Source organism: Mastomys coucha, unplaced genomic scaffold, assembly GCF_008632895.1.
Source record: "Mastomys coucha isolate ucsf_1 unplaced genomic scaffold, UCSF_Mcou_1 pScaffold21, whole genome shotgun sequence".
In the NCBI taxonomy this organism is placed as follows: domain Eukaryota; kingdom Metazoa; phylum Chordata; class Mammalia; order Rodentia; family Muridae; genus Mastomys; species Mastomys coucha.
Genome location: NW_022196904.1, coordinates 133837686 through 133865493, shown reverse-complemented (window position 1 = coordinate 133865493; position 27808 = coordinate 133837686). Strand labels below are relative to the sequence as shown.

General features: G+C 49.5%; 2 protein-coding genes across 7 annotated transcripts in view; both read left to right on the top strand.

The window, feature by feature from the left end:
- The window catches only part of Ano1 (anoctamin 1), a 157354-nt gene extending 147020 nt beyond the window's left edge, over positions 1-10334 (top strand). For all 6 annotated transcript variants that reach the window (XM_031389046.1, XM_031389043.1, XM_031389042.1 and 3 more), the window contains 3 exons: positions 1206-1390; positions 5830-5935; positions 8634-10334. In XM_031389046.1, coding sequence (XP_031244906.1) covers positions 1206-1390; positions 5830-5935; positions 8634-8900 — 558 coding nt within the window. In that variant the 3' untranslated portion in view covers positions 8901-10334. The remainder of the gene's footprint in view (positions 1-1205; positions 1391-5829; positions 5936-8633) is intronic.
- A 6542-nt stretch (positions 10335-16876) lies between these two features.
- Positions 16877-20063, top strand: Fadd (Fas associated via death domain). The gene is made up of 2 exons (XM_031389047.1): positions 16877-17225; positions 18872-20063. Exons 1-2 carry the CDS (start codon positions 16940-16942, stop codon positions 19210-19212), a joined length of 627 nt encoding a protein of 208 aa, XP_031244907.1. The 5' UTR covers positions 16877-16939; the 3' UTR covers positions 19213-20063.
- The last annotated feature ends 7745 nt before the right edge of the window (positions 20064-27808 follow it).

Below are 27808 nucleotides of genomic sequence, written 5' to 3'. Positions count from 1 at the left end.
AGAAAGAAAGAAAGAAAGAAAGAAAGAAAGAATGTAACGTTAACATATCTGAGAAGGGAGAGAGAAGCTGGCACCACTATCTCCATCAATCCCAACATTACACTCCTGGCTTTCTTCCCAGCCCATGACCATGTCTTCCCAGGTCATGGTAATGGCCTCAGGTCAGGAATGGCATAGCCCTTGGTCACTGTAGTCCTCACAGGCTCCATATAATTGCAGTAAAGCATAAGGCTGGCTCAGAAGCATGGGAAACACAAGTGAGCCACAGTTGTGTTCCTATAACCTTCTGCCTCTCCATCCACTGACTGAGCCCCCATATGCAGAACCTGTGCACAAAGGAAGTAGGAGTGGCTCCCAGAACAGTAACAGGCTCAGGGCGTCCAATGCAGAAGCACCTAGAATCCAGTCCCCACCAGGCCTAGTGATAATATTTGAGCTACTAGGGAGCCTCCAAACTCCAAACTGTTCTTCCTGCCAGCTGCCTACTTCTCCAATGAAGGCCTTGAGGGCCCTTGTTAAAGAAATTGAGAAGGCCTGAAATACAACTTGATATCTATGCCTCACTCTGGGAGAGCAACAGTAAGGTCCAAAATGAAGATGCCCCAGCGTACAGCCCGGGTAAAGCCAGGGCACACATGAGACATCTCATGAGGACAACTGCAGCAATGTTAGGAGCTCCCAGAGTATTCTAAAGCCTCTGCATTCTTGCCACATACTAAATCATTACTCTGCACACAGCTAGAGGAGGTATGGCTGGCAAGCACCATGTTACAGAGAGGCACAGAGAAGGCAAGTGACATAGCCAAGGCCATACAGCCATCGGAGGCTGCTGGGCTTCAGGGCCCTGCATGAAGTCACTGCAGAGACAGTTCTGTCTTAGAGGTAGGCAGGAACTTTAAAGTTTACGGCTTCCTTCTTTGGATTCTTGAGTTTCCCTAGCAAGCCCAGTGGGCACAGTCAACAAGTTGAATAAGAACAGAAGGATGCCAGAGAGGTTGGGAGCTTCACCCAGAGCCACATAGCCTGTGAAAGGCAGCCCACTGTCCCTGCAGTCCCTACTTAAGGACAACCACCACCATAGACGACCAGGCTCCTGCAAGCTACAGAATAGGGCAGGAACATCCTGACCATTCACTCATGTGGCTCCCCTGCCCTGCCATGCCCTGCCTCATGCTTGATTCATGCTCACTCCTTTTCCCTGGCAGGCCTTTGTGATCTCCTTCACATCTGACTTCATCCCTCGCCTGGTGTACCTCTACATGTACAGTCAGAACGGGACCATGCACGGCTTCGTCAACCACACGCTCTCCTCCTTCAATGTCAGTGACTTTCAGAATGGCACAGCACCCAATGACCCACTGGACCTGGGCTATGAGGTTCAGATCTGCAGGTACTGCCTTCATGTCTCCTTCTGGCCTTCATGTCTCCCTCTGAAGAGAGCCCCTTGCAGAGAAAACTGCGAAAGGCTAAGGAGGAGCCAGGTTTCTTCGGGGGCAGGACTCAATGAGTACTTACATGTAATTTGTAAAATGCCTGCAGGGGTAGCACATGCCTATAACCCCACATTCAGAGCCTGAGGCAGGGGGACTGCTATGAGTTTGAAGCCAACCTGGACTATATGAGACCAGGTCTCAAATGTAGTATACTGGGAGATAAAAACAAAAGATCAGAAGTTCAAGGCCCTCTTCAGCTACATAGAGATTGAGGCTAGCCTGTATGTACTACATCAGGTCTTGTTTCCAAACAACAACATGGGCTGAAGAGATGGCTTAGCAGTTAATAGCGCTTGTTGTTCTTGTAGAGGACCTGTGTTCGATTCCAGAACCTACAAGGTGGTTCATAACTATCTATAACTCCTGCACCAGGGGATCTGAAACCCTCTTCTGGCCTCCATGGATAGTAAACATTCATGTGGTACACAAATATTCATATACATAAAATAAGTATATATATATATACATATATATATATGTATATATATGTGTGTATGTGTGTGTATATATGTATATATGTGTGTATATATATACATATGTTTACTTCTTTTCAGGCAAGGTTTGTAGCTCAGTTTGTAGCCGTGACTGACCAAGAACTCACTATGGAGTCCAGGTACCCCCAAATTCACAGAGACCTGCCTGCCTCTATGTCCCAAGTCTAAATCCAGACTGCAGGACTTAAAGTCGGATTTCTGGGATTAAAAGAGTGCACCGCCCAGCTAAGGCCCTGCCTTTAATAATAAATAAATAAAATGTGGCAGACTGGCGGGGAGGGGCAGAGAGCTTTCACTGTCCCTGGAGCTCTGGTTTTACACATGATCTGTTCCCTGGAAGCCAACATGATGCCTTAGCATATGCTCTGGAGAGAATATGGGTTATCCCTGAAGAGTCCCACGGGGAAGCTCCTCCTCAGGATGACAGAGGAGAGGCACCTTTAAGAGGTGGGGCCTCACACTGTTACCCCAGTACTGAGGTGATGCAAGCAGGAGAATCAGGAGTTCAAGGCTATATATTGAGTTTGAGGCACCTAGGCTAATGAGACCCTATCTCAAATAAATAAATAAATTTATATATTTATAAATGTATTATATATTATATTTGTTATATATGAATAAATAAGTTATAAATGATAAACTTATTTACTTATTTATTCCAATCAGCCTCAGGATATTACAAGGAAAAAGAGAGGGGAAAGAAAAAGAAACACCATTTATAGGTGCTTTATATTGGGGGATAGAGCAGCAGCTACCCTGGGACCTTCTTAAAAGAGGCCCCCCTCAAAAAAAAAAAAAAGCTGAGGTGGAAACTCAAAGGGCAGGGTTTTGTTTGTTTGTTTGTTTGTTTGTTTTTCGAGACAGGGTTTCTCTGTATAGGGCTGGCTGTCCTGGAACTCACTCTGTAGACCAGGCTGGCCTCAAACTTAGAAATCCACCTGCCTCTGCCTCCCAAGTGCTGGGACTAAAGGCGTGCGCCACCACCGCCCAGCCTCAAAGGGCAGGTTTTGAGAAGAGACAATGTGCAGCATGATTTCCATGTCTGAATGCCCTCTATCTGCACACAGCCCCAGACAGAAATCCCCAGCTCAGGAGGCCCTCCCAAGTTGAAAACACAGATCACCTCAGAAACATGTTGCTCCTCTGCCCCACCTTCCCTGCCAAGCATCTCTGCAGATCATCTCCTGTTTGCCCCAGGGTCTCCAAGTACTCAGCCTGGAGAAAGAGGCTCAGCCTCTTACCTCTTGCTAACTAAAGAAAAGAACAAATTCAGAGTGGATTTCCTCTAGTGTTGATAGCTTTTGCTCCCTGTAGAGACAGAATTCTGTTCATGGAGCCATTGGTCCACTTGGTTCCCTGTGTGCACACCAGCAGCAGTGTTGGTCATTCTTAGGGAAACCAATAACGGCTCCCTAGGGAGGCAACTTGGTATTGGGGGGGAAGGGGAGGGGAGGGGACAGATGACCTGCTACTTGGTGATATCAAGGTACACAGTGAACCACCTCAAACTCCAACCTCACTTTGGGCAGCTACACTGCAGGGCAGCCAGCCAGTATTGCTGAAAGTGCCTTCACCCAGGGCACCATCCGACACTACAGAGTTCAGAGAGCGTCACTAAGAGAAAACAGAAATCGCTCATGTTTCTGCACACTCCTGGCAAAGTGGTAATGGTGCTGAGGGTAAGAGGCAGGGCGGACATGTCTAGAGAATCCAGGCCCAGCTGGGGAAACAGATCTCCAAGAACGTAAGGGCCCATCTATGTTCCTGCTGATTTGGTCTCGTGAAAACCGAGGCTCTGGTCCCCAGCTCCAGTTCCAGCCAGACTTCCCACCACCTAGATCACAATCCTGTAGGTACCTTGAGCTCCCCATGTACACCAGACACGCCCACCACAGCCACCTCCCAAAGCTGGAGCCCAAGCTGGCCCAGAGCATAGCAGAAGCAGTAACTAAGACCTGGGATCCCTACAGGCCCCTGTTTATTTCTGCACTAAAGCAAGCAAGGCCCAGGTCAGCCCCATCTGCCCTGAGAGAACACATTCTCTTCTCCCTATGAGAGCTGGAGGAGGGCTGATTAGTAAAGCTAAGTAAGAGAAGAAAACGAATCTTCTAGAGGTCACTATGGCTGGTGGGAGATAGTAACTGACGAGCCATAGAAAGGGCTTTCAGGGATGCATAAGAGTTTCCCAGGTGACCCAGGGTTTTGAAGGAAGAGGAAGAACAGATTTTTGTGGTAACACTGGGAGCACTGGCTGCTTGTTCCTGTCAGAGTGATGGTACAGCCTCAGCTCAGCACCTGCCACTGTCCCCAGCCAGTCCCATCTGGAGAGCTGGTAGTTCCATGGCAAACAGGCCCTAGAGACTCTTGTCCAACTCCCTCCCTGAACAAAAGGCCCCATCTGCTGTGTTCTTACCTACATGTCCTCTGGGACAGGGTCAGGCACTCGGTAGCTACTGACAGATGCTCATGACACAAACAAGTGAGGGAATGCTCAGGCCGAGGCCTAGAGAGGCCAAGCAAGTGCTCAGGGACACACAGCAAGTTGACAGTAAATTCGAGCTGAACATCAAGGTTGTGTTTCTGGGGCCAGGTGCTTGCCTCTTCCTGTGTTCCCTTCCTCGGCCCTGGCTGTTAGTGACCAGCTTGGAACATCCCAGCTGCTCTAGAGGCCCTGTCTCTGGCTTTGGGAGTTGTATTATATTAGTTATAGATCTCGCTCGATGCTGTGTCAGAATACCTAACAAAAGGCAACTTAAGGAGGGGAAGGTCCATTCCAGCTCACAGTCTGAGGGTGCAGGCTATCATGAGGGAAGTCAGGCAGCGGGGTGTGAGGCGGCTGGTCACATTGTATCCAGTCAGGAAACAGAGAACTAGGAAGGCTTGCTGTTTTCCTTGTATTCAGCCCAGGACTCTAGCCCATGGGAGGGCTCTACCCACATGGGAGGGCTCCGCCCACATGGGACCACCCCCACCCCCTGCCCACATTCCGAGTGGGTCTTCCCATTTAGTTAAACCTCTCTGGAAACACGCTCACACCTGCCAGAAGGTTCCATGATGATCCTATGACATTTGTTTGCTTTTTATTTGCTTTAGTTTGGTTGGTGGGTGGGTGGGTGCCCATGTACCGGGGTGCACATGGAGGGCAGAGGGCAACATTCAGGAGTCAGTTCTCTCTCGCTACCATGCGGGTCCTAGGAATCAAACTCAGGTAGTCAGGTTTGGTAACACTGTCTATCACTGAGCCATCTCCCCAGCCTGCCACGGTGATCCTAAATCTTGTCAAGTAGACAATCAAGATCAATCATGTGAGCTGAGTGACTAAGAGCACTGGCTGTTCTTCCAGAGGACCAGAGTTCAGACCCTATAACCCATATCTGGCAGCTACACCTATAACAGCAGCTCCTGGGTGATCAGCCACTCCCTTCTAACCTGTGGGAATGCCGCATGCACATTCATAGACACGCATACAGACATAATTAAGTTTAAAGGAAAAGAAATGTCTCATCCTTTGTTAACTGGACACCAAACCCATCACTTTAAACCAGGACATTCCACCCTGGCCCCAAAGGCTCAAATCCATTCATAGCACACACTGCAGCACAGCACTTAGTCTGTCTCAAAACATCCTCAGTGTCTCAACACTTCTAAAATTGTTCAAAGTCCCTGGTGTCTGTTCTATGCCGAGCCCCTGGGCTCTACCCACCCCATCCAGAAGGGGGAAATTTTCTAGGCAGAGAGCAGTCCACCCTGGCAGCCAGCCTCGGAGCTGTCTCAGTCCTGAAGTTTCCTTCTGGAGCCCAAGATCCACTTGACCTACCCCTGACTCCTCATGCCCTTTGCAGGTATAAAGATTACCGGGAGCCCCCATGGTCAGAACACAAGTATGATATCTCCAAAGACTTCTGGGCTGTCCTGGCCGCCCGGCTGGCATTTGTCATTGTCTTCCAGGTATGTGTGTGTTGGGGATATCTGCCTTCAGAAAGCAGAGGGACAGCACTTGGGAAGTACTGACACGGGAGGGGGAGCTGACAGTGGCAGGAGATGTCGTCAGGGACTCCGAGGAGGATGCTGACCCACCTGAACCTGAGAAGTCATAGAACAGGCAAAGAGAGGGTCACTAGGTGAGAGCCATAAGATCCATTGCACAGACTTGCAGGAAGGAGAAGCCAGTCTCTGTCCCCGCTTGTCTCCCTCTGGGTCTCTGTGCCAGACCAGGGCAAGTTCAGACTGGAGGCAGCAGCTCTCAGATAACTCCAGACCCCAGCTAGCAGCACCTACTAGGGGCTGACTCCAGACATATGCACACACATGCATGCACACACACACACACACACACACACACACACACACTGATTGAAGGGCCACACTGACTGAGGCCTATGCCTGGGCCATGTCCCTGCACATCCCTCTGGCATCAGGGAAATAAATCTATGGCAGAAAAACTGAACACTCAGAGCTGGGAAACTCCAAGACCAGGCCCTCCCTGTTAAGCTCCTTACGCACCCTCACTGGGCCTGCACTCCTCCATTCACCTTTCACTGAAGTGGGTGCAGAAGGCATGAGGACTCGGGTAATGCTGTAGTTCCTTCTCTGTTGCTGTGATTCCTACCATAACTAAAACCAACTGGGGGAAGACTTTGTGACATCATCTCTATGGGGAGTCAAAATGCAAACTGGAGGAGGAGCTAATGCAGAGGCCATAAAGGGTGCTGCTTACTGGCTTGCTCCCCATGTTTTGCTGGGCTTGTTTCTTCTATAGGGACCATCTGCCAGGGATGGCTCCTTTCACATTTCACAGCTATCTGTCAAGAAAATACCTCGTATAAAGAGGTGGCTCAGCAGTTAAAAGCTCCAACTGTTCTTCCAAGGGACCTGGGTTTGATTCCCAGCATCCATATGGCAGCTCACAACCATCTGTAACTCCAGTCCCAGGAGATTCAGTGCCCTCTTCTGGATGCCCTGAACACTGGGCACATACAAGTTGGACAGACATACACTCAAGAAAAACACTCAAATACATGAGATAAAAATAACTTTAAAAAATGTTTATGAAACAAAGAAAATGTCCTTCAGGCTTGCCTGCAGGCCAGTCTGGTGAAGGCATTTTCTCAGTTAAGGTTTCCTCTTACCCAATGACTACCTTTTTTGTTAAATTGATAGAAAACTACCCAGTACAGATTAGGGCTCCTGAGCTCTTCGACAGTGGTTCTCGACTTTCCTATGCTTCATGCAGCCCTTTAATACAGCTCCTCATGTTGTGGTGACCCCAACCATAAAATTATTTTATTACTATTTCATAACTGTAATTTTTGTACTGTTAGGAAGGTAATGTAAATATCTAATAAGCAGGCTATCTGCTATGTGACCCCTCCCCATGGAGTCTCGGCCCACAGGCTGAGGACTGCCGCTCCAGGCTAAGGAGACAGCACAGCAGGCAGGGCTGTAGTGGAGAGAGTTTGCACTGAGGACAGCTCTGCCCATCCTAGCAGGCACACACTGCCCTAGCCCCCAAATCACAAGCCAGTAGCGTCTTAAATGGCTGGTCACTGACTTCCACAGCCAAGCTGGAAAAAGGGAAGTAAGAGGGGTTCCTAGCCATGCTACAGTTCAGAGCTGGGAGCAAAGCTAGGAGAATCACCTTTGAACAAAGGCCAATCACCCATGGTCAGGTGCCAACAAATTGCACCTAGAACACTGAAGAATCAGTCTTTCTGAGCATTTTCTTAACAACTTTGTTCAGATTCCTCGAGTAAGCCAACAGGGGGCAGTAGAGTGCAAGAACCAGCTTCATCCCCAGCTTCTCAAAAAGAAAAATAAAACCCCAGGTCTCCAGGGGCTGCACCTCCTTGTCCCCTTTATACCTTCTGGGAAACTGAGTCCCAGAGGAATGGAGGCACACATAGAGACAGAGAATGAAGGGATGGGCTTTGCCATGTGGAACAAGCAGACAGGAGGCAGTGTATAGGTGGGGCACACCAGTGAGGATGTGTAAATGGGTGCACAGATGGGATGCATAGGTGGGAGTGCACAGGTGTATATGTGGGAGTACACAGGTAGGGTACACAGGTGCATAGGTGGGAGTACACAGGTGGGGTGCACAGGTGCATAAGGTGGTAGTATACAGGGGGGGTGCATAGGTGCATAGGTAGGAGTACACAGGTAGGGTACACAGGTGCATAAATAGGAGCAAGCAGGTGAGGGTGTACAGGTGCATAGGTAGGAGTACACAGGTGGGGTACACAGGTGCATAAGCGGGAGTACATACGTGGGGTGCACAGGTACATAAGTGGGAGTACACGGGTGAGGTGCCACAAGTGCATAAGTGGGAGTATACAGGTGGGGTTCACAGGTGCATAAGTGGGAGTACACAGGTGGAGTTCACAGGTGCATAGGTGGGAGTACACGGGGTGCACAGGTGCATAGATGGGAGTACACAGGTGCATAGGTGGGAGTACACAGGTGAGGGTACACAGCTGGGTGAGTAGGTGGGAGTACACAGGTGAAGGGTGCACAGGTGGGGTGCACAGGTGAGACAAGTAGGTGAAGATGTATGAGTAGGGTACACAGGTGATAGAGACACTAGGCAGAGACTGAGGCATTCCCCAGACACCTCCAGTTCCACCCCCAATCATTGTTCTCCCTGCAGAACCTGGTGATGTTCATGAGTGACTTTGTGGACTGGGTGATCCCTGATATCCCCAAAGACATCAGCCAGCAGATCCACAAGGAGAAGGTTCTCATGGTGGAGTTGTTCATGCGTGAGGAGCAGGGCAAGCAGCAGCTACTGGACACATGGATGGAGAAGGAGAAGCCAAGGGATGTGCCTTGTAACAACCACAGCCCTACAGATCACCCAGAGGCAGGAGATGGCAGCCCGGTCCCCAGCTACGAGTACCACGGGGGTGCGCTGTAGCCATGATGGCAGGCCAGCAGGCCAGCAGGCTTCTGACCATCACCAAGTGACCACTCGGTTTCCTCCAGAGCCAGCACTTTTAGCCCCACTAGGGCCTGTGGCTCTTACGTTGTCTGGACGTGTGGAGGGCCACTCTGATGCGACAACAGTCTTCTTCCTTCTTTCTGTTTCTTCTCATTTTTGCACAAGGCCATTATGCAGGGAAGTTTTTATCTTTAGTATTCAATGCCAAGGATGGCTGGTGATGGGATGAACAGGGTGAGGCATGTTCCACAGACCTATGGGGGAACACAGAGCACCCCCTGCAGTGGTAAGGAGCCAAGGTCCAGAGTCAGCATCCTTAGTCTGAAGGATGCCCTGGGATAGATGCAGAATGGTATCTAGGAACCTGCTGACATTTTGCAGAAGGATGAACAACTCAGATAGCCTCAGATTCCCAAAGATGTTACCTGCTCTAGTTGAACAAGCTGGAAGACTCCACTGTCTTTCCTTCTGGGAGCTCAGAAGTTCAGACCCCGGGGTCAGAAACAGAGGTGCCTGGCCACCCACACAGCACACACACATGGTGGCTTCACATTGTGCTCCAGTAACGTAGGAGTACGGTGGGGGGCAGTTGTCCAGCGCCCTTGGCGTCCCTGGCAGGCTCCACACCAGCCACTCAAGGGCCCCTTACACAAGGCTGATGTCTTTTTTGTGAGACAAGCTGTAGTGACAGGCAGGGGATCTCTAAACAGGCTGGAGAGATTCGCCAAGCCACGGGGCCTCTGTGGGTTCATTTTTCGCTATTTAGACCATCTATTGGTTTTTATCTAAAAATCAATAATGTGATGGATTTGAGGGATTTTCTTTCTGTAGCTCAAGGTGGTCAGAGTTTATTTCATTAGTTAACCAAATACTGAGAGGAAATTAAAATATCATTATTACCAAAGATTTTTCTCAATAAAAGCTTCTATTTTGGTAACACACCTATATTTTCACTCATGGGGATATGAGATCCTCAGCACTTACCATTGTAATAGCTTCTAAAACAAGCCTCATGGGCCAGCTTCATTTGATGTGCTAGCCAGCTGGGCAAGGCCTCTCAGCACCATCGCCAGAAGTGTCTCACCCAAGCTGGTAAAGGCAACTCCCTACTCTCGTCTTAGGGCAAGGCAGACAGTCCTGTAGTTGGTAGCTGGGGTCAGAGTCTCAGGCTTCAAAGGTTTTCACCGTTTGCTAAAATCATGAGACCTGATGCTTCTATTTTCTCTTGTGCAGTGACGTGGTTTCCAATGATGTTTTGTATATAGCTACTGTATCCAAAATTAGATAATTACCAAAAATTCTTTTACAGAAACCATTTTTTTTAAAAAAAAAACAAAAACAAAACTGAATGTATACACACCCACAGGAGACTGTGGCTGAGCGTTCATCAAAATAAATTTGAATACACAACCCTGGCCTCTCTTGACTGTTCTTCTCCCAACCTGCTCCTGTCCTCAAATCCCTGATGAGCCATGTGGTTAATACAACAGACTTGAAAACGGTCAACCTGAGTACATTCAAGAACATTCACTTCTTCTGTGGCTGGTGTCTGAATTGTTTTAGATGGTCCTGGGATGCCATCTCCCTGTGCTGTGTGCATGGGCTGTGCACGTGGTTGTGTGTGCCTCTGAACGTGCACATGCGTGTGTATACTCATGGTGCTCATGTGTGCCTGCGTGTGTTTGTGTCTCCACATTCATGTCTCTATATACGCATGCACATGCATGCCTGTGCATACACACAGGTGTGAGTGTATGGGTATGTTTCAGAAGTGCCTAGTGTGCTTGTGTATCACTTGTCTCCACTTGCACACTTTGGTATGTGGATGTGTTTATACACATTCCACACAGGCATTCGTGTCTTCACATTCACATGCACATATACACGCACACGTGTGTGTATATGTGTCTCTGTGCATTCATGCATCTGTGTGCGGATGTGCTTCTGTGTTTGGGTGTGGACAGGTGCACTTGATCCTGCTGGGCGTGCGCTATACTTCAGTGGAGATTACAGTTGTTCCTTAGCCACTTGTCCCCCAGATTCACAACTAAGGCACTGTCCACAACACAGCACACTAGGATCAGCATCACACATTGTCCCAAAGTCCCATGGGGAGTAACTTTGTGGGGCAAGTGAATTTGAGTGGACAAGTGGGGATATTTATTTAAAGATCTGTCACCCATATTCACCATAATTTCATAAAACAAAAACTCTAACACCCCAAAATGCCAGTAAAGCGATAAGCCCCTTAGCTGTGGAGTCTGCATACCACCTGGCCCTGGAACCTCCCTAGAACAGCAGTGGCCTCTGGTGCCCCCTACTGTTGGCACTCCAACACAAACCCTGTAGAAAGCTGCAGCTCCTGATCTAACTCTGCTCTAGCCAGTGGGCCGGATGGCACGTACACCTTTAATCACAACACTCAAAAGACAGAGACAGGTGGATCTCTGTGAGTTCAGGCTATCCAGAGCTACACAGTGAGACTCTGTCTCAAAAAAGAAAAATCTGTCTTAAGCCCTGCAAACATTTCCTCCTTGTCTGTAGGATCCAGAGAGGACATCAGCGCAGTTAGCATTTCAGGGTCCCTCTTCTGAAGCCCACTAGGGTGCAGAGTAAGGGTCTAGAGCTGCACTTCATGCATGAGGTCCCAGACCCCTTACTAGCTCTGGGGCAGAGGTCTCCTAACAGAACTTCCTCCCCACCCTGCAGAACTGAAATAGCGTTTGCAGGGACAGAGTGGACATGCCCCCTGCCTCTAGATGGCACTACAGAGGGTGTCATGTGCTGACTCAGAAGGTGAGGCCCACAGCCATATAAGCCCACAAGGAAGTAAGATGCCAGCAGCTTTATGGACAAGGTGAGGCTGTCTCGAGTAACTGCACTGGGTACAAGCAGTGAGAGCCCAGAAGCATGAATGTCTGGAGGGAGATTGGACAGGGAGAACATATGCAAAGGTCCTGAGGTGGCCCTGAGGTGGCCCCGAGGTGCCTGATGAGTTTTGAGATGGGAGAGGCAAGGAGGTGGCAAGCTAGCGGGAAGGACGGAAGACCAGGACTGACCCAGGCAAGGCTCTCCGGCTTCATGGAAACTGAACATGATAGCCTGGGCTGTAGGAAGAGGAGGAGATAGCACATCAGTGGGGTTTGGCTGACATTAGGGATTCATGCAATAGCTGAGGAGAAAAATAATGAATGGGACCAAAGAGAGGGTTGCAGGCAGGCATATAATAAGCCTAGCATGAGGTGGATGGCAAATGACTAATATTGCCATAAAAGCCTAGGACCTAGTTAAAAAAAAAAAAAAAAAAACACCTCAGACAGCCAGGGGTTATTTTAGATAAGAATTTAGAGGTTTAGAGGGGGCTACATTCAGCCAGCAAGCTGGCTGTAAGACCATCTCTTCAAAACAGAACTCAGTACCTAGCCTTGGTCATTTCTTCCATTGCAGGGGCTTCGTGGATGTAGCAGGGTAGGAAGGCCCTGGGTCTGCAACTTCTGTTAGTTTTTTTTAAGATTTTCTTTTATTTTTAATTGCATGTATATGCACCTATCTGAATGTGGGTAACTGCCTCTTAGTGCAGACAACCTCAGAGGCCAGAAGTGGGTGTCAGATCCCCTGGAGTTGGAGCCTCCTGATGTAAATGCCATGGGTTCATCTCGGGTTCCCCAGAAGAGCAGCAAGTGCTCCTAACCACTGAGCCATCTCTCTGGCCCCAAGTTCCGCAAGTCATACTAGGTACATAATGAGTCGCATCAGGCCACAAGGACAGCATTTGTGGCCTGCTGCTTCCAAAGGTGGGGCCTGTCCTAATTATAAGGCAGCTCCAGTTGATTTACACCATTGGCTCACTTCTTACTTGCTTCTAAAATTTCCTAAATAAAAGTCCCGGAAATCTGCATTTAAATGTCCAGATTTGTCCAGGCCTGATGGTTCATGCCTGTAATTCCAGCACTAAGGGGAGACATGCTAGGTCTCTGAAGCAGAACACTATGGCTCTTCTGAAGCCTCTATCCTTTCATGTCTCTTACTTGGCAGCCTCTTTGATGACCACCATGCTGACTCCAAGCCAAGACAGGCAGTGCTGGCCTCTTTCTGTTGGTGGTTGCTCCCCTCTGCTGGCAACCCTGGGATCTGCACCCAGAGAGCATTAGACCATATCCTTGGGGCAAATGCTGCTGCTAACAGAAGCCTAAAGCTTCAGGTCCTAAGGGGACTCTGTAGACTAAGTTCCAGGTTGGTCCAGACACCCCAAGTCCCCAAAATCCAAGGCAGAACTGCAGTGCCAAGGCTCTTTAGTTGTTGAGTGTACAGGGCCAGATGGGTCTACTGAGGTGCAACAGGCAGATCTCCTAACCTGAGGCCTTATCTTCACTACATCTATGAAATCTCTTTCATTCAGCAGGCCTCTGTGGCCTCATCCAGGGGCCAGGACCAAGCCTGGGTGTCCCAGGCTGAGAATTAAGATGCAGGTGTCTAAAAGGAGGCTTCTACAATGCTGCCCTTCTCTGTAACGGGGGCACCACATTCCCTGCTGGACATGGCAGGTGCACACTTTTAGTCCTAGCATTCCAGAGACAGAGTCAGGTGGGTTTCTGTGAGTACAGACCAGCTAGAGGTACACAGTGAGATCCAGCCTCAAACAAACAAACAAACAACAACAACAACCTCCGCAAGGAAAGGCAGGGAATGGCAGAGCTGAGAAAAGCTCCAACCTAGCATTAGTGGAGCAACAGCACGAGAGAAAAGACAAAGAGACAGACAACCCTAGAGAGGAAGGCAAGAGCTCTGACCATGGTCAGCACAAACAAGGGTGAGTTTACCTTCATGAAACCAGTAGGGGGCGCTCAAGCCCTTCCTCCTTCCCTCTCTCCTTCCCTCGTATCTCTCCTCCCTCTCCCTCCCTTTGTTCTTTGTCTTCCTTTCTTCCTCCTCCCGTCCTGCCTTCTATCCACCCCCTTTCTTTCTCTTCCTTTCTTTACCTTTTTATTTTTGTTTGTTTTGTTTTAGGCAGGGTTTCTCAGCCCTGGCTGACCTAGAACTCATTCTGTAGACCAGGCTGGCCTCGAACTCAGCACTCCACCTGCCTCCGCCTCCTGAATGCTGGGATTCCACAGCTGGCTCTTACTTCCTTTTTGTGTCTGAACCAAGGTCATCTTGCTGCAGGGACTTTCAGTGCTCCTCCCTCACAAGGTCCTTCTCCTCCTGGAAATCTTGCTCTCCCTGCTGTGGGAGTGGCCAACATGGACTACCAATTGTGCATAAACCCTTAGACTAGGGATTGCATATGCTCTGGGCATTTCACAGCTGTGAGGTGGGGACCTGGCTCTGCAGCGCCCTGCTTCTGTATTTCCTCTTCTCTTCTGGACAAGGATGGTGGAAGTCCTTCTTGAGAGGAATGCTCTGGCCACCACCATCAGAGAGGCTTTCCCTCTTTTATTAGCACAATGAAAAGAAAAACACATGCACTTGACTTTATCAAAATTATGAACTTTTTAACTGCATGATCTTATGAACAGACTGAAAAGGTAGTGCACACCTTGTGGGGGTGTCTACAGAACACACATCTAACAAGAGATTGACATGCAGAACAAAAAATGAACTGGACCTGGTGGTGCACACCTGCAATCCCAGGATCTGGGAGGTGGAGGCAGGAGGATCAAGAGCTTAAGGGTCACCCTGAGCTACATCTTGTGAAGGAGAGTAGTTCCGGAGCAGCCTGAGCTATATGAGATCTTGTCTCAAAACAAATTACTGGGCTGGAGAGATAGCTCAGCAGTTAAGAGCACTGACTGTTCTTTCAGAGGTCCTGAATTCAATTCCCAGCAACCATATGGTGGCTCACAACTATCTGTAATGATATCTGATGCCCTCTTCTGGTGTGTCTGAAGACAACTACAGTATACTTACATATAATAATAAATAAATCTTTGGGCTGGAGTGAGCAGAGGTCCTGAGTTCAATTCCCAGCAACCACATGGTGGCTCACAACCATCTGTAACAGGGATTCGATGCCCTCTTCTGGTGTTTCTGAAGACAGTGACAGAGTACTCATATACATGAAATAAATAAATAAAACTTTTTTAAAAAACCTACCATGGAGGAAAAACTATAGACTCAACAACTATGGACTCTCCAGGGAACCCCCAGACTTTCAAAATTGGATTCTGACTATTGAGGTTTCCAGCTTCCAGGATTGGGAACCTGGTTCTCTGCATTTGCAGGATACATACACTCAGCTCCCTCAAGTAAGCCAGCCCAATAGGTCCACTTCTGTTGGTTCTGCTCCCCTAAAGAGCCCTTCCCACCTAGTAAAAATGTGGTTTGGTTTTGTTTTGTTTTTTGGGTTTTCGAGACAGGGTTTCTCTATGTAGCCCTGGCTGTCATGGAACTCACTCTGTAGACCAGGCTGCCCTCGAACTCAGAAATCCACCTGCCTCTGCCTCCCAAGCACTGGGATTAAAGGCATGTGCCACCACCGCCCAACCAAATGTGTTCACGTGTGTGTGTGTGTGTGTGTGTGTGTGTGTGTGTGTGCATATGACTGTAATGCCCAGCAGAGACCAGCAGAGGGCCTCTGATTCCCCTGTCTGTAGTTACAGACAGTTGTAAGCAGCCCTGCTTGGTTGTCTGCAACCAGACTCAGGTCCTCTGGAAGAATAATATTCTATACAGCCTCAGGTGTCTGTCTGTCTCAAAATTCAACCAAAGCACGGAACTTTAAATGGGCCTATTATAAGTCAATTTAAAGAAATGTAAGCCAACCCCTCTGGGGATGCTGTGCATAACTAGGTCCCACTAACCTGGAGCTCGGCCATTCAGCTGAAGTGCCTGGTCACTGAGCACCAGGAATCCACCTGTCTCTGTCACAGTTGGGGTTACAGATGGGCACTGCCTTGTTCAGCTTTTTATGTGGACACCAGGATAAACTCCAGTCCTCAAGCGTGGGCAGCAGGCACTTTTTAACTCATACACAGTACTTGTGCGTGGCTGTGGAATCAGTATATTGTTAATGAAAGCTCAAAGCATCTCTACAACCTCTGGTGCACATCAACTTTTTCTGTTGACAAAATTCCAAATTCTCTCTTCTACTGATTTTTAATATGCACATTATTGGACCAGTGAAATGGTTCAGCGGTTAAGAGCTCTATGTTGCACTGGGCAGGAAAGCTAAGGTGGGCGGGAAAGCCTAAGGTGATTTCCTAGGTGGGATCTTTGAGGACAGCCCGGCGCACTGCCATGGACCCATTCCTGGTGCTGCTGCACTCGCTGTCAGGCAGCCTGTCGGGCAACGATCTGACGGAGCTCAAGTTCATGGAGAACCTGGACCCACTCAAGAGCTCATATCCAAACGTAACTCTAGTCCTAGGGGATCCATGCTCTTTTCTGTCCTCCGTGGGCACTGAACACCTGTGAGGCACTAAACCACCTACAAATGCTCATACACGTAACAAAAAATATTTAATGTTTTTCATATGTCCAAGGATTTTGTCGGCATACCACATGTGTGCTTGCCAGAAGAGGCAAGCCCCTGGAACTGGAATTACACGATGGTAGTAAGCCACCGTGTGAGTACTGGGAGTTGAATTCTTGCAGGTCCTCTGCAAGAACTGCCAGTGCTCTTAACCCTTGAACTGTCTCTCCAGCCCATAAGTAAATCTCTTTTTTTATGGTGATAGGAGGTGATCTGGCCGCAGTAGGCATCTACAGCTGCCCTCCCAGCCCCCCATATAGTAGGGCTGCACAGCTCTTCAGAGCCCCAAGAGATCCACATTACACTACTAGTGAAAGAGATCCGTTCCGCGCCCGGAGCGAGAAACATCGCGAGCGCGCGCTTAAGTCCCCGCGGCTCAGCTGTCGAAACGGCTACGACAGCGGATGCCAGCCCGGGCGGAAGCGGATACAACCACATCCGAAGCGCATGCGTCGGATTTGGACTTCTCGCGAGACGCTGGGCGGGAAACCCTAAGGTGATTTCCTAGGTGGGATCTTTGAGGGCAGCCCGGCGTAGCACTGCCATGGACCCGTTCCTGGTGCTGCTGCACTCGCTGTCAGGCAGTCTGTCGGGCAACGATCTGACGGAGCTCAAGTTCTTGTGCCGCGAGCGCGTGAGCAAACGAAAGCTGGAGCGCGTGCAGAGTGGCCTGGACCTGTTCTCGGTGCTGCTAGAGCAGAACGACCTGGAGCGCGGGCGCACCGGGCTGCTGCGCGAGTTGCTGACCTTGCTGCGCAGACACGACCTAGTGCAGCGCCTGGACGACTACGAGGCGGGGGTGGCGACCACTGCGCCCCCTGCGGAGGCAGGTGGGCTGGGGGCGGGAAGAGGCCGGGGAATGGGCGGGGAGGCCTGGCCTCAGTGCACCCTCTGCTTGCTCCGACTGGGATGGACTCTAGGGCACGCCCACTTCTTCCGTCCCTGCCACCCGGAACTTGGGAGCTCGCTTTTCTTATCCGCAGTGCCGAGTGGGCACTCTCCTACCACTTGCCCAACCCCAGTATTAACTCGCTTCAGACCTGCAGTGCTTGGTTGGAAAACTCAACTAAGAAATGGATGCGGCTAAGGCATCTTAACCCCAGTATGATAGCGTTGAAGAGTGGGCAGAGGTCATGTGTGCCTGCTCCGTGTCACCGTTTCCGTAATGGGAGTGTCTGTCCAAGCAATGTACGTACCCTTCTTGGCCAAAGAAGGACTGCGCGGCGGCTGTTTCTCTAGTCCGGAGTGCAGTGTCTGGTTATCTGCAGTTCTGTTTTGCGCAGAGGGGAGGCACTATGCCCTCTCAATAACGCACAGTGGATAGATAGCAGCCACAACTGAACAACACCTGTCTGGCCTTGGGATGTAGATACAGGCTAAGCATATATTAGACGCTTTATCACTTGTGACAAATACTAGAGAAGCTATTTAAAGGGGCAAAAGTTTATTTAACTTCTGGTTGGTTGTCTCCGTTGTTCTTGGTCTGCAGTGAAGCAGGAAATCAAAGCAGCTGGAGGGTGTGTAGATTAAGGCTGGTTACTTAATGGCTGAGGAGCAAAATTACTGGAAGGAGCTTGGGACAAAATACACACCCTCAGCAGTACAGCCTTTGTACTTCCTTACTACCTCTGAGTAGGCTCTCTTAAGGTTTCTACCACCTCCCAGTAACACTGGCAGATTATGAGTCAGTGGCCTGACCCACTGAGGAGCTCAGGGCTGTCATGATCCCCTCTCCTTTCCACCGTTGGATCCACCTCTGAGGGACTAAACCGTGCTCATTAGGAGCCTTTGGGAAGATTCGTTGTACCATGACTATAAGGTCGCCATAGTCAAAAGCTCTGCAGATAATATCAGACCCTCCAGTATTGACACCATGTGCTGTGACGGTCTGTTTCAGGCACAGAACTGTCTGAAAGAGATTGTTTCCACTTCCAGTGTGTTCAAGATACACAAGAAAAATGGGTTGTGTAGTCACATCTCCAAGGCATTCGAATGTTTGTTATTGTTAGAGGAATTCAGTAAGGGGTTTTCAGCCACTGCCCAGGGCTCCCTACAGAAATTACATCTTGCCTGTGACTAGCAGGGGCTCCAGAGTGTGGCAGGGATGGGCCTTTCATGGTATCCAGTCAAACAAACAAAGGTCACAGTGTAGGGTGTTGCTTTGGGGACTTTGGCCAACCCACTATTGAGTGGGGTGTTAGGGCAGCCGTGCTTCTTCCCTCTGACACTCCAGCCCTCCTCAGTTTCCAGTCTCCTGTGCCATAGCTCGCTGTGGCCTGGGCTGAGGGAGTGTGGCTGGGCAGATCAGGAGGCCACTGTAGGTCTCTTGAAGTAGCTCCTGGGCTACTTGGAGCCTGCACAGGACCTGACTGGCTATGGTGATGTTGACTTCGAAGTGGTCAGTCCATGCTTGGTGACCCATGGGGAGACTTGACCCTGCTCCTCAGTCAAGTCATGCTGCTGTTTTCCCTCCTAGATCTGCAGGTGGCATTTGACATTGTGTGTGACAATGTGGGGAGAGACTGGAAAAGACTGGCCCGAGTGCTGAAGTTGTCTGAGGCCAAGATTGATGGGATTGAGGAGAAGTACCCCCGAAGTCTGAGCGAGCGGGTAAGGGAGACTCTGAGGGTCTGGAAGAATGCCGAGAAGGAGGACGTGGCTGAGCTGGTCAGGGCGCTGAGGTTCTGCCAGCTGAACCTGGTGGCTGACCTGGTCGAAGAAGCATTGATGGCCCAGGGATCTTTGAGCAAGAGCAAGAGTAAGGATATGTCCCCAATGCTAAGGGACTCAACTGTGTCTTCCTCAGAAACACCCTGACAAGCCTGCGATTCCTCTCAGGAGTCACTGTGGACTTCTTCACACCGTGAAGTGCCTTTCATGCCCAGTGCCAAGCCCTTGCTGATCCAGGCCCGGCCCCCTCACACCAGATCCTGGGTATAGCTCTGTCTATGGATCCTCTGTTCCCTGGGCTTTCAAGTCGCATGAAAGTTCCCCACCGTGTTCTCCACCACTGCTCCTTCCCTCCAAGAGGTCATCCCTGGTCTTGCAAGGAGGGAGTTGAAGCTAATGGCACACATACTGACTGCAGTTTGAGAGCCTTCCCGTTGTTCCTTGGAAGACACCAACCCAGTTCAGAGAACTTGGTTGCCTCAAAGTTGGCCAAGAGGACATCTGTCTCATATCCTTGGAGGCCATCAGACAGCAGCTCCTGACCCCCAAACAAGTGTAAGAGCCCTGTGAGAACTGATTTTAAAGTTCATCACCAAAATCACTGGCTCTGTGAAGGACTGCGGTTTAAAGGGAAGCACCTTGCCTCCATGGTGGTCTGTAAGCAAGTGCCCTGGGCCTAGATATAGTGGCTCACTCTGAAATCCTAGCACTTAAGAGTTGAGAACTACTGCACTTTACAGCAGCCAGAGTTACAAATGAGACCTTCTCACAGAAACACACAAAAGCAAGTGCCTTTACCTGGAGATAACCCGTGTCACCAAGAATTTCTAGTATATTAAGAACCCTTCTGATCTCAGAAATCGCAGCAGGCTGACTACAGTGTGCTCAGAGCCCTGGGTGCTAGTTGTGAATGGGGTGATGTGATTCCTTCACACCAGCAGGGGCCCTGACTGCCATACTTGGAGCCAAATAAACCATTCCTTGTCTCAGCTTTCCAACCTTTGGCTGGGTGTGGTTATGCATACCTTTGATCCTAGCTTTTTAGGGAGGTAGAAGCAGGTAGATCTCTATAGTCTGTGAGTTCAAGAACAGCCTATCCTACATAGAGAACTACAGGCCAGCTGACGCTAAGTAGAAAGGCCACATCCCAAATAAATAAAAGTTCGTGTCTGGAGTAGAGGATCCTAGTCACAGGTTCTCCTGACAGAGTAAAGAGCTGGACCTCACTGTCCTAACTTAGTGTTGGCTTCACAAGTGACCAGACTGGGGCCTATGCTCAAATACTGATCAGTCATTTCTTGGCACTCGGTTCTATGCCCTCATTTCCTCCTCTCTGCTCCACCTACCCACCAGACAGCTGACCCCTCAGCACACTTGGGCTCTCCTCAACCTCCCTTCCCCATTGTTGGTCCCTCCTGCATTCCTTGGGTTGCATCCTCCGCAGCCTCAAGCCTAACATGTTCTTCAGACCAGCATCTATCCCTCTGGCTGTTCTGCTCAACTTCTTGGCCATTGAGGCCTCCTTACCACTCTGGGGACTCATCCTGTTTTCTCTGACCCCATTTTTCACCTGGCTGTAGCCACAATGCTCTTGGCTTCCCAGACTATGTGTAGGCCTGTATAAGGTGTCTAGTTGGTTTTCACTGTAGTTCTCTTCCCCCCTTCCCCCTTCCCCTTAACCGTTTTTTGAAGGGGTTTGGTTTAAGACAGGGTTTCCTGTAACCCGGATGTAACCTAGGTTGGTCTCAAGCTCACAATGTAACTAGTGACCTTGAACTCCTTTCTGATCATCCTACCTCTGCTTCTGGAGTGTTGTCATCACCAGTATGGCAACTTCACTCAGGCCCAACTCTTTACTAGGAAGCCTGGGCAATCCTACTGAAACCCTTGCTGATGCTTTTAACTGTCCTGTGGCAAGTCAGGCCGATGGGCTTAGATGTCATGTTTTCTGTACAACTCAGAAGTCCAAAATGGCTCTCCAGAGTTCAGCTCAGATATGAGCAAGCCGGTGTTCTTCTAGATTTAAGAGAATGTCCCTTCATTGTGTCACTTACTCTATTTCCGTCTTCAAGTGGCAGTATTGAGTCTCAGTTACTACTGTTGCAGGGCTTTTGGGCCACCATAGAAACTTATCCCTTTGTACAGAGTCCCTTCAACCATGTTGGGGATTAAAATATGGACATCATCAAGGTGAGTACCCCACAAATCTCTGCATCTCCCCAACTTGTGCCCAGTTTTGCCCTGAACACCTCAGCATAAATTCCTCCTGCTGCTAATAATGGCTACTCAGAGCTCCACACCTCACAGGTGACTCTCCTTGCCTGCCCTTTACTCCTCAGCTCCCATCAGGGTCTTGGCTCCTACCCATCCTCCACCAAGCACTGGAACCACAAACCCGCCTATTCCTAGAAGCCAGCCCTGTATATTTTTAGCTTCCTATTTTTGAATTCCACAATCATTTCTGAGTCATTCAACTGACTGCCTTCTGGTCTCTGGTCACAAGGTCCCAATGTGAGCTGTGTTTCAAATCAGACAGTGGAACATGATGTGATGGAATGTGTGATGTATCGACCATGGACCATGGCCCTCCAGTAACTGATGCAAAAGCAGTGCTGGTTTGCTGGAAGATGTGGGAAGCCCACAGAATCTTGAGTCATGTGCTAAGTGGATGCTTGCCTGAGGGATATCTGCCAGCCATGGGATTCATTGTCACCAAGGCTTTGCTGAGCCAAAGCCAAGTGATAGGGCTGGAGTGGTTTAGGTGTTAGCCACAGAACAGCATGGTAGGCATGCATGTGGAGGTCCACAGCTCCCAGACTCCCAAAGCCTGAGTGGACTGTAGAGATGAGTTCTGTTCCCTGTCCATCGAAATAAGACGAGCATACTGTCTCATGCCTGTGATCCCAACACTAGAGCCTGAGGCAGAAGGGTCACTGCATTTTAAGACCACCCTGGGCTAAATAGACCTTATCTCAAACATAAAAGGAGATGTGTCATGGCTCATACACCTGTAATCCCAGCCTGTGGGAGGACCAGGTTAAGGCAGCATCTTAGTGAATCCAAGTCCAGTCTAAGCTACACGAGACCCTGTCTCAACAACCCACAACCCCACTGCCAAAACAAAAGCCACACTGTATATTTAGGTAGGAACAGGATTCCTGTAGAGTGCAGAAGACAGTTCCTGTGCTCAGTGGTGACTGCAACAGATAACTCCAACACCTCGGTTCCTGAACTTGGTGATAAAGTCACACGGGCCTGTTCTCTGTCTTCCTAGGTAATTGATGCACACCTATACATTGCTAAATTAAATTCTACTGCTTTGGCAGGTTTCTCTCTCTCTCTCTCTCTCTCTCTCTCTCTCTCTCTCTCTCTCTCTCTCTCTCTCTTTTTCTTTTACTTTTTTAGTTTTTGGTTCTTCGAGACAGGGTTTCTCTCTGTGGCCCTGGCTGTCCTGGAACTCACTGTGTAGACCAAGCTGGCCTCGAACTCAGAAATCCGCCTGCCTCTGCCTCCCAAGTACTGGGATAAAAGGCGTGCCGCCACCGCCCGACCAGGCTTCTCATTTATTGTTGGTCACAAGGTGTAGGTTTTCTATGTAGGTTTTCACTGGGACAGTGGCACTTTTTCCAGTGGGTCTTCTGGCTAGTGGCGGCAGGACACAGGCAGTGCCCTCCAGATGAGGTCCTCTCCCTCCCTCGCTCATAGCTACAGCCCAGCTGAAACTGCCACCAATTTGACTAGACCCAGGGCTGGCCTTTTCCCTTGTCCTTGAAGGGCCTGCTCAGGCTCATCCCAGCCTCTTCTAAGCAAAGTCATCACTTCTCAGAGTTTGCACAAAGACAGTGAAAGGCCCCTGTGTCCCCTGGCTTTCCCACCAGGCAGGAAAGGCCATGCAAAGATGCTGAGGTTTCCTTTCACTGGAAAGTCAACTTGGGCAGGAACAGTCATCCTCTGGGGCCAAACCTGTCCATTGGGGCTACAGCTCTGGCCCGGGACCCACAGGAGAAGCTCCCCACTTGCCAAGTTACCTCAGGCCCTCCGGTGGAACTCCCAATGCAGATCAATGGCTGCTTGCACATACTCATGTTGTAACAGGCCCCCAAACCTTAGCACAACTGAGGCCATGATGGAGTACCACTCAAGGCCATAAAACTCAGCACATAAACACCACCAGTTGCCAAGATGAAAACAAAGACCTCGTCCATCCAAGTCCATAGTTCTGGGAAAGTTTCTAAATGGACTAACCTTGTTTTTTGGCTTCTGTACTTCTGCTTCTGGCTAACTGTTCTTGTTAACTGAAGTAAGTCAACTCAGGATAGAGTTTTTGTGCTTAGAAGCTCACCCTGAAAAAGCTTGGGGCTACTCTGGGATTCCAAGCATCCAGTATAGTTACTGGCCAGGTAATAAAGACTTTCTATTGACTTAAACCTGTGTCTTAGTAGTCTTCTCTTGTAGATAGCCCACACCGATGCTTTCCTGTCACTGTAGGCTGTGTGCTTCATTGACTCTCAGCAGTGGGATCACTGCTTAGACACCGCCCTCAAGCCTGGGACCCACACCCAGCAGCCTCAGCTTCCTATTGCAAAGGCCCACACTCTCAGCACTGCTGTGTCACTAGGCTCGCTGTATATTTTAAGACTACAGGCAAGCCAGTTGTGATTTGTATAATCTCAGCACTCAGGAGGTTGAAACAGAAGAACCTAGACCAGCCTGGGCTGTGTGTAAGAGTCTGTGTGTGGCTCACACCTATGATCCCAACACCTGGTAGGCTGAGACAGGAGGATTGATAAAGTTCAGAACTAGAAAGACCTTCTTTTTTAAAAAAAAAAAAAAAAAAGCAGGCCTAAGTAATATCTAGTTGCCAGGTAAATAAGGGCTTGCCTAGCATACACAAAGCCCCAGATTCCAGTCCCAGCACCACATAAACCAGGCATGGCTTCTCAATGGCCATAGACTACTTACTTTTGCTTAGCAGCCTTCGTTGAGAGAGCATGCTGAGACCATGCCAGCTCCAGAGGACCACTGTCCCCTGCTCCTGCACCTCTGAGGCCTTGCTGAGGCACCACTCCAGGCAGTATACCCAGCCCTAGCCTGCATGAACTTTCACTTACTTCTGGCATCTTCAACCCTTGGAACTCAGAGTGGGAAGTCAGAAACTGGAAGCTGATTGGTGTGGATACAATGCTTCATTTGCATAGTACATTCTTTCCACAGCACCCTTCTTTGTTACTTTTTGGCGTTGCAACATTAGACCCAATAAAAGGCTTTTCCCAAGCAACAGGAAGCCCAGCAAGAGACTGGTTGCTGCAGGTTTCTGGGAGTTGCCAGTCCTTGAAGGATGTGGGCACCCAGAGCTCAGGGGCTGTATAGTATAGCCACTGTTGATGCTGCTGTTGTGGCTGTACGCCTGTAACCTGTGGCCCTAGGAGGCATGCCCAACTTGCAGCCCACGAGGCACATGCCAAGATTTATTACTGTGTATGTGGTGGGTATTTCTGACACAGTGCAGGTGGAGGTCAAGGGACAATATGATGGACTTGAGCTTCCTTTTCCATCTTTTTATTCTGGGGATAGTACTCAGGTTGTCATGTTTGCACACCAAGCTCCTTTACCTGCTGAGCCATTCTTACCTGCCCTGAGAGTTGGTTCTTTGTTTTGTTTAATTTTGTTGTTGTTGTTTGTCTCTTGATTACAGTTCTGAGGTGAACTTAGGAAATAACATCTTCCTTGGATGTCTGAAGGTTGGACACCCACTCTCACCCCGAGCCATCAGTTTCTGAGGCCTGTAGGCATCCCTATCTAATTCCAGGGCTTGGAGCTATAAGCCTGTTTCTGGTAGCACTGTCCTAGCCTTCAGCCCTCTGGACCCAGGACTACCAACATCCAAAGGTCTGCCCTCACACCTGATAGCTCTATACTACAGCCTTCGGGCTGGTGCATCTGGTGGGGAGATTGTGCTTGTGTTCTTCAGGTACCACTCTGGCTTCAGGCTGGGCTTCGGGGAGCAAGAGGGGACTTAGAGGCAATGAGAAACAACAGGGGTAGCTATAGGGACAGTGGTGGGAGGAGGGCCTGGGTAGTGTGCAGGGATAGCAACAGGGAGCACTTTGGGGAGCCTTATGGGCTTGGCACAGGGGTTAGGCACAGAAGGGATGCTGGCCAAGGGATCTTGTGTTTTATAAGAAAGCAGGCTGAACAAGCCATGGAAAGCATGTTAGTAAGCAGTGCCCCCTTTATGGCCTCTGCATCAGCTCCGGCTTCCAGGTTCCTGCCCTGTTTTGAGTTCCTGTCTTGACTTCCTTCAGTGATGGACTGTGATCTGGAAGTGTAAGCAAGATAAGCCCTTTACCCCAACTTGCTTTTGGTCATGGTGTTTCATTATACCAATAGTAACTCTGACTAAGACAGACCCTGTCTCGGGAGGAAAAAAAAAGAAAAATTTTTTGTTTTGATAAAAAAAAAAAAGGGGGGGGGCGGTTGTGGTGGCGCCTGCCGGTAGGATTTGCTGAAGGAGGCAGAGGCAGGAAGATCATGAGTTCGAGGCCAGCCTGGACTACAGAGTGAGGTCCAGGACAGCCAGGGCTATACAGAGAAACCCTGTCTCAGGGGAAAAAAAAGTATGTGGGGCGGGGGGGAGGCTGGTGAAATGGCTCAGCAGGGAAGACTGCTCTTCCGAAGGTCCTGAGTTCAAATCCCAGCAACCACATGGTGACTCACAACCACCTGTAATGAGATGTGATGCCCTCTTCTGATGTGTCTGAAGACAGCTACAGTGTACTTAATTATAATAATAAATAAATCTTTAAAAAAAAAAGCAAGGAACAGTGAATGACTGCTGATGCTTGGTTTGCTTTCTTCATTGTATTATTTTTAAAATGTTTTAATTACATTTTATTTCTGGGATGGAGGGACTGATGCATGATATGTATGTGTATGAGTTTAGAGGGACTTGCAGGAATTGGTTCTCTGCTTCTACCTTGCGTTTTCAGGTTTGGCTGCAAGTGCCCTTACCTACTAAGCTATCTCCCTGGCCCATTCCTGCTTTGGGAAAGTCTCACCTACAATTAAGATGGGTTTTCCCACATCAATTAATGTAATCAAGATAATTACCCACAGGCTGCTTAAAACTCCATCTCCCAGGCTGATCTGGGTTCTGTCATGTTGACAGTTCACATTCACCATCACAGTTGGGTTTCATGAGATTAGCAGAAGTTCTCCAGGAGGCAACAGTTCAGCCCTAGGAAACAGTGATGGGAAAGGCTTGGAACAGGCAGGGGAGGGGAGATTGAAATTAAAGGGGTGAACTGGGATTGGGAAGTGAAGACCAGCCTAGGCTATATCCAAACTGCCACCCTCATACACACACCCCACCAAGCAAGTAAAAGCAGTGTGGTGGCACACACTGGGATCAGGAGGTAAAGGCAGGAAGATCAGTGTTCAAAGCCAGCCTCAGCCACACAGAGTTCCAAGCCAGCATGGACTTCAGAAGGCCTTGACTCAAAGAAACAGAAGGAGTCAAGCATGGCGGTGCACACTTTTAATCCCAGCGCTCAAGAGGCAGAGGCGCGAGCAGAACTCTGAGTTCCAGAAGTAAAGGAAGGAAAAGGAAAGAAACAGAAGAAGGGGAGGAAGGGGACAAAAGGGAGGGAGAGAGGAAGGAAAGATGGGGGGAGGGAGGAGGAGAAAGCTTGCTAAACTAAATGAGTTCCAGAGTGGTGTCCCACCCCCAGCCGACTGTAGGGCCATGCTCACCCTTAGGGATAGATTGATGTGTTACATCCACAAACCACTCTGGCTTCATACTCTGACAAATTCTTTTTTTGTTTGTTTTTTTGTTTTGTTTTGTTTCGAGACAGGGTTTCTCTGTATAGCCCTGGCTGTCCTGGAACTCACTCTGTAGACCAGGCTGGCCTCGAACTCAAAAATCCGCCTGCCTCTGCCTCCCAGGTGCTGGGATTAAAGGTGTGTGGGCCACTGCTTGGTGACAAATTCTTTGTTACCAAGTTGCTCTGGGGTCTCCTGAGCCTGGTTGTATGGAGAGACAGGTTTCATCCTCTCCTTCAGCAGATGAGAGGAAGGGATTCAGGTTGGCTGGTTAGGGCTGCATTAGGATGTCCCAGGGTGAGTGTGGAGAAACAGAGTCCACGTCCTAGACATTCTACCAGCCAGATGGAGCCAACCTGACCCACAGAACCTTCTAGTGCCCAGTCTAGTACCACTGACCCAAAAAGAAGTCAAAGTCTGTGACAGAGCAAAGATTCTTCCCCTTTGTCTCAGCTGGAGCCATCTTTGGTTTAAGCCAAACTGACACCACCCCCCCACACACACACACACATACACACACCCCTCCACTGCTTTTGAGTGTATGCTGTGAAAAGTCCTCCATAAAGACTACATTCATCAGACTGTCAAAGAGATCCTGCTGACCTCCCTGTCCACCACCAGTTCCCCCTTATTTGAGCCCAGTGCTGCCATCAGGGTCAAGTGGGTAGGTAGCTAAAGGAATGGTGGAACCAACTTGGAAAGGACCCAGCATGGCCAATGCCTAGCCCTGAAGGTAGTAGGCATATACCATGGATCTGCCACACCCAGGTCAAGAAAACGGAAGCCTGCTGGGCAATGGTGGCGCACACCTTTAATCCCAGCACTTGGGAGGCAGAGGCAGGCGGATTTCCGAGTTTGAGGCTAGCCTGGTCTACAGAGTGAGTTCCAGGACAGCCAGGGCTACACAAAGAAACCCTGT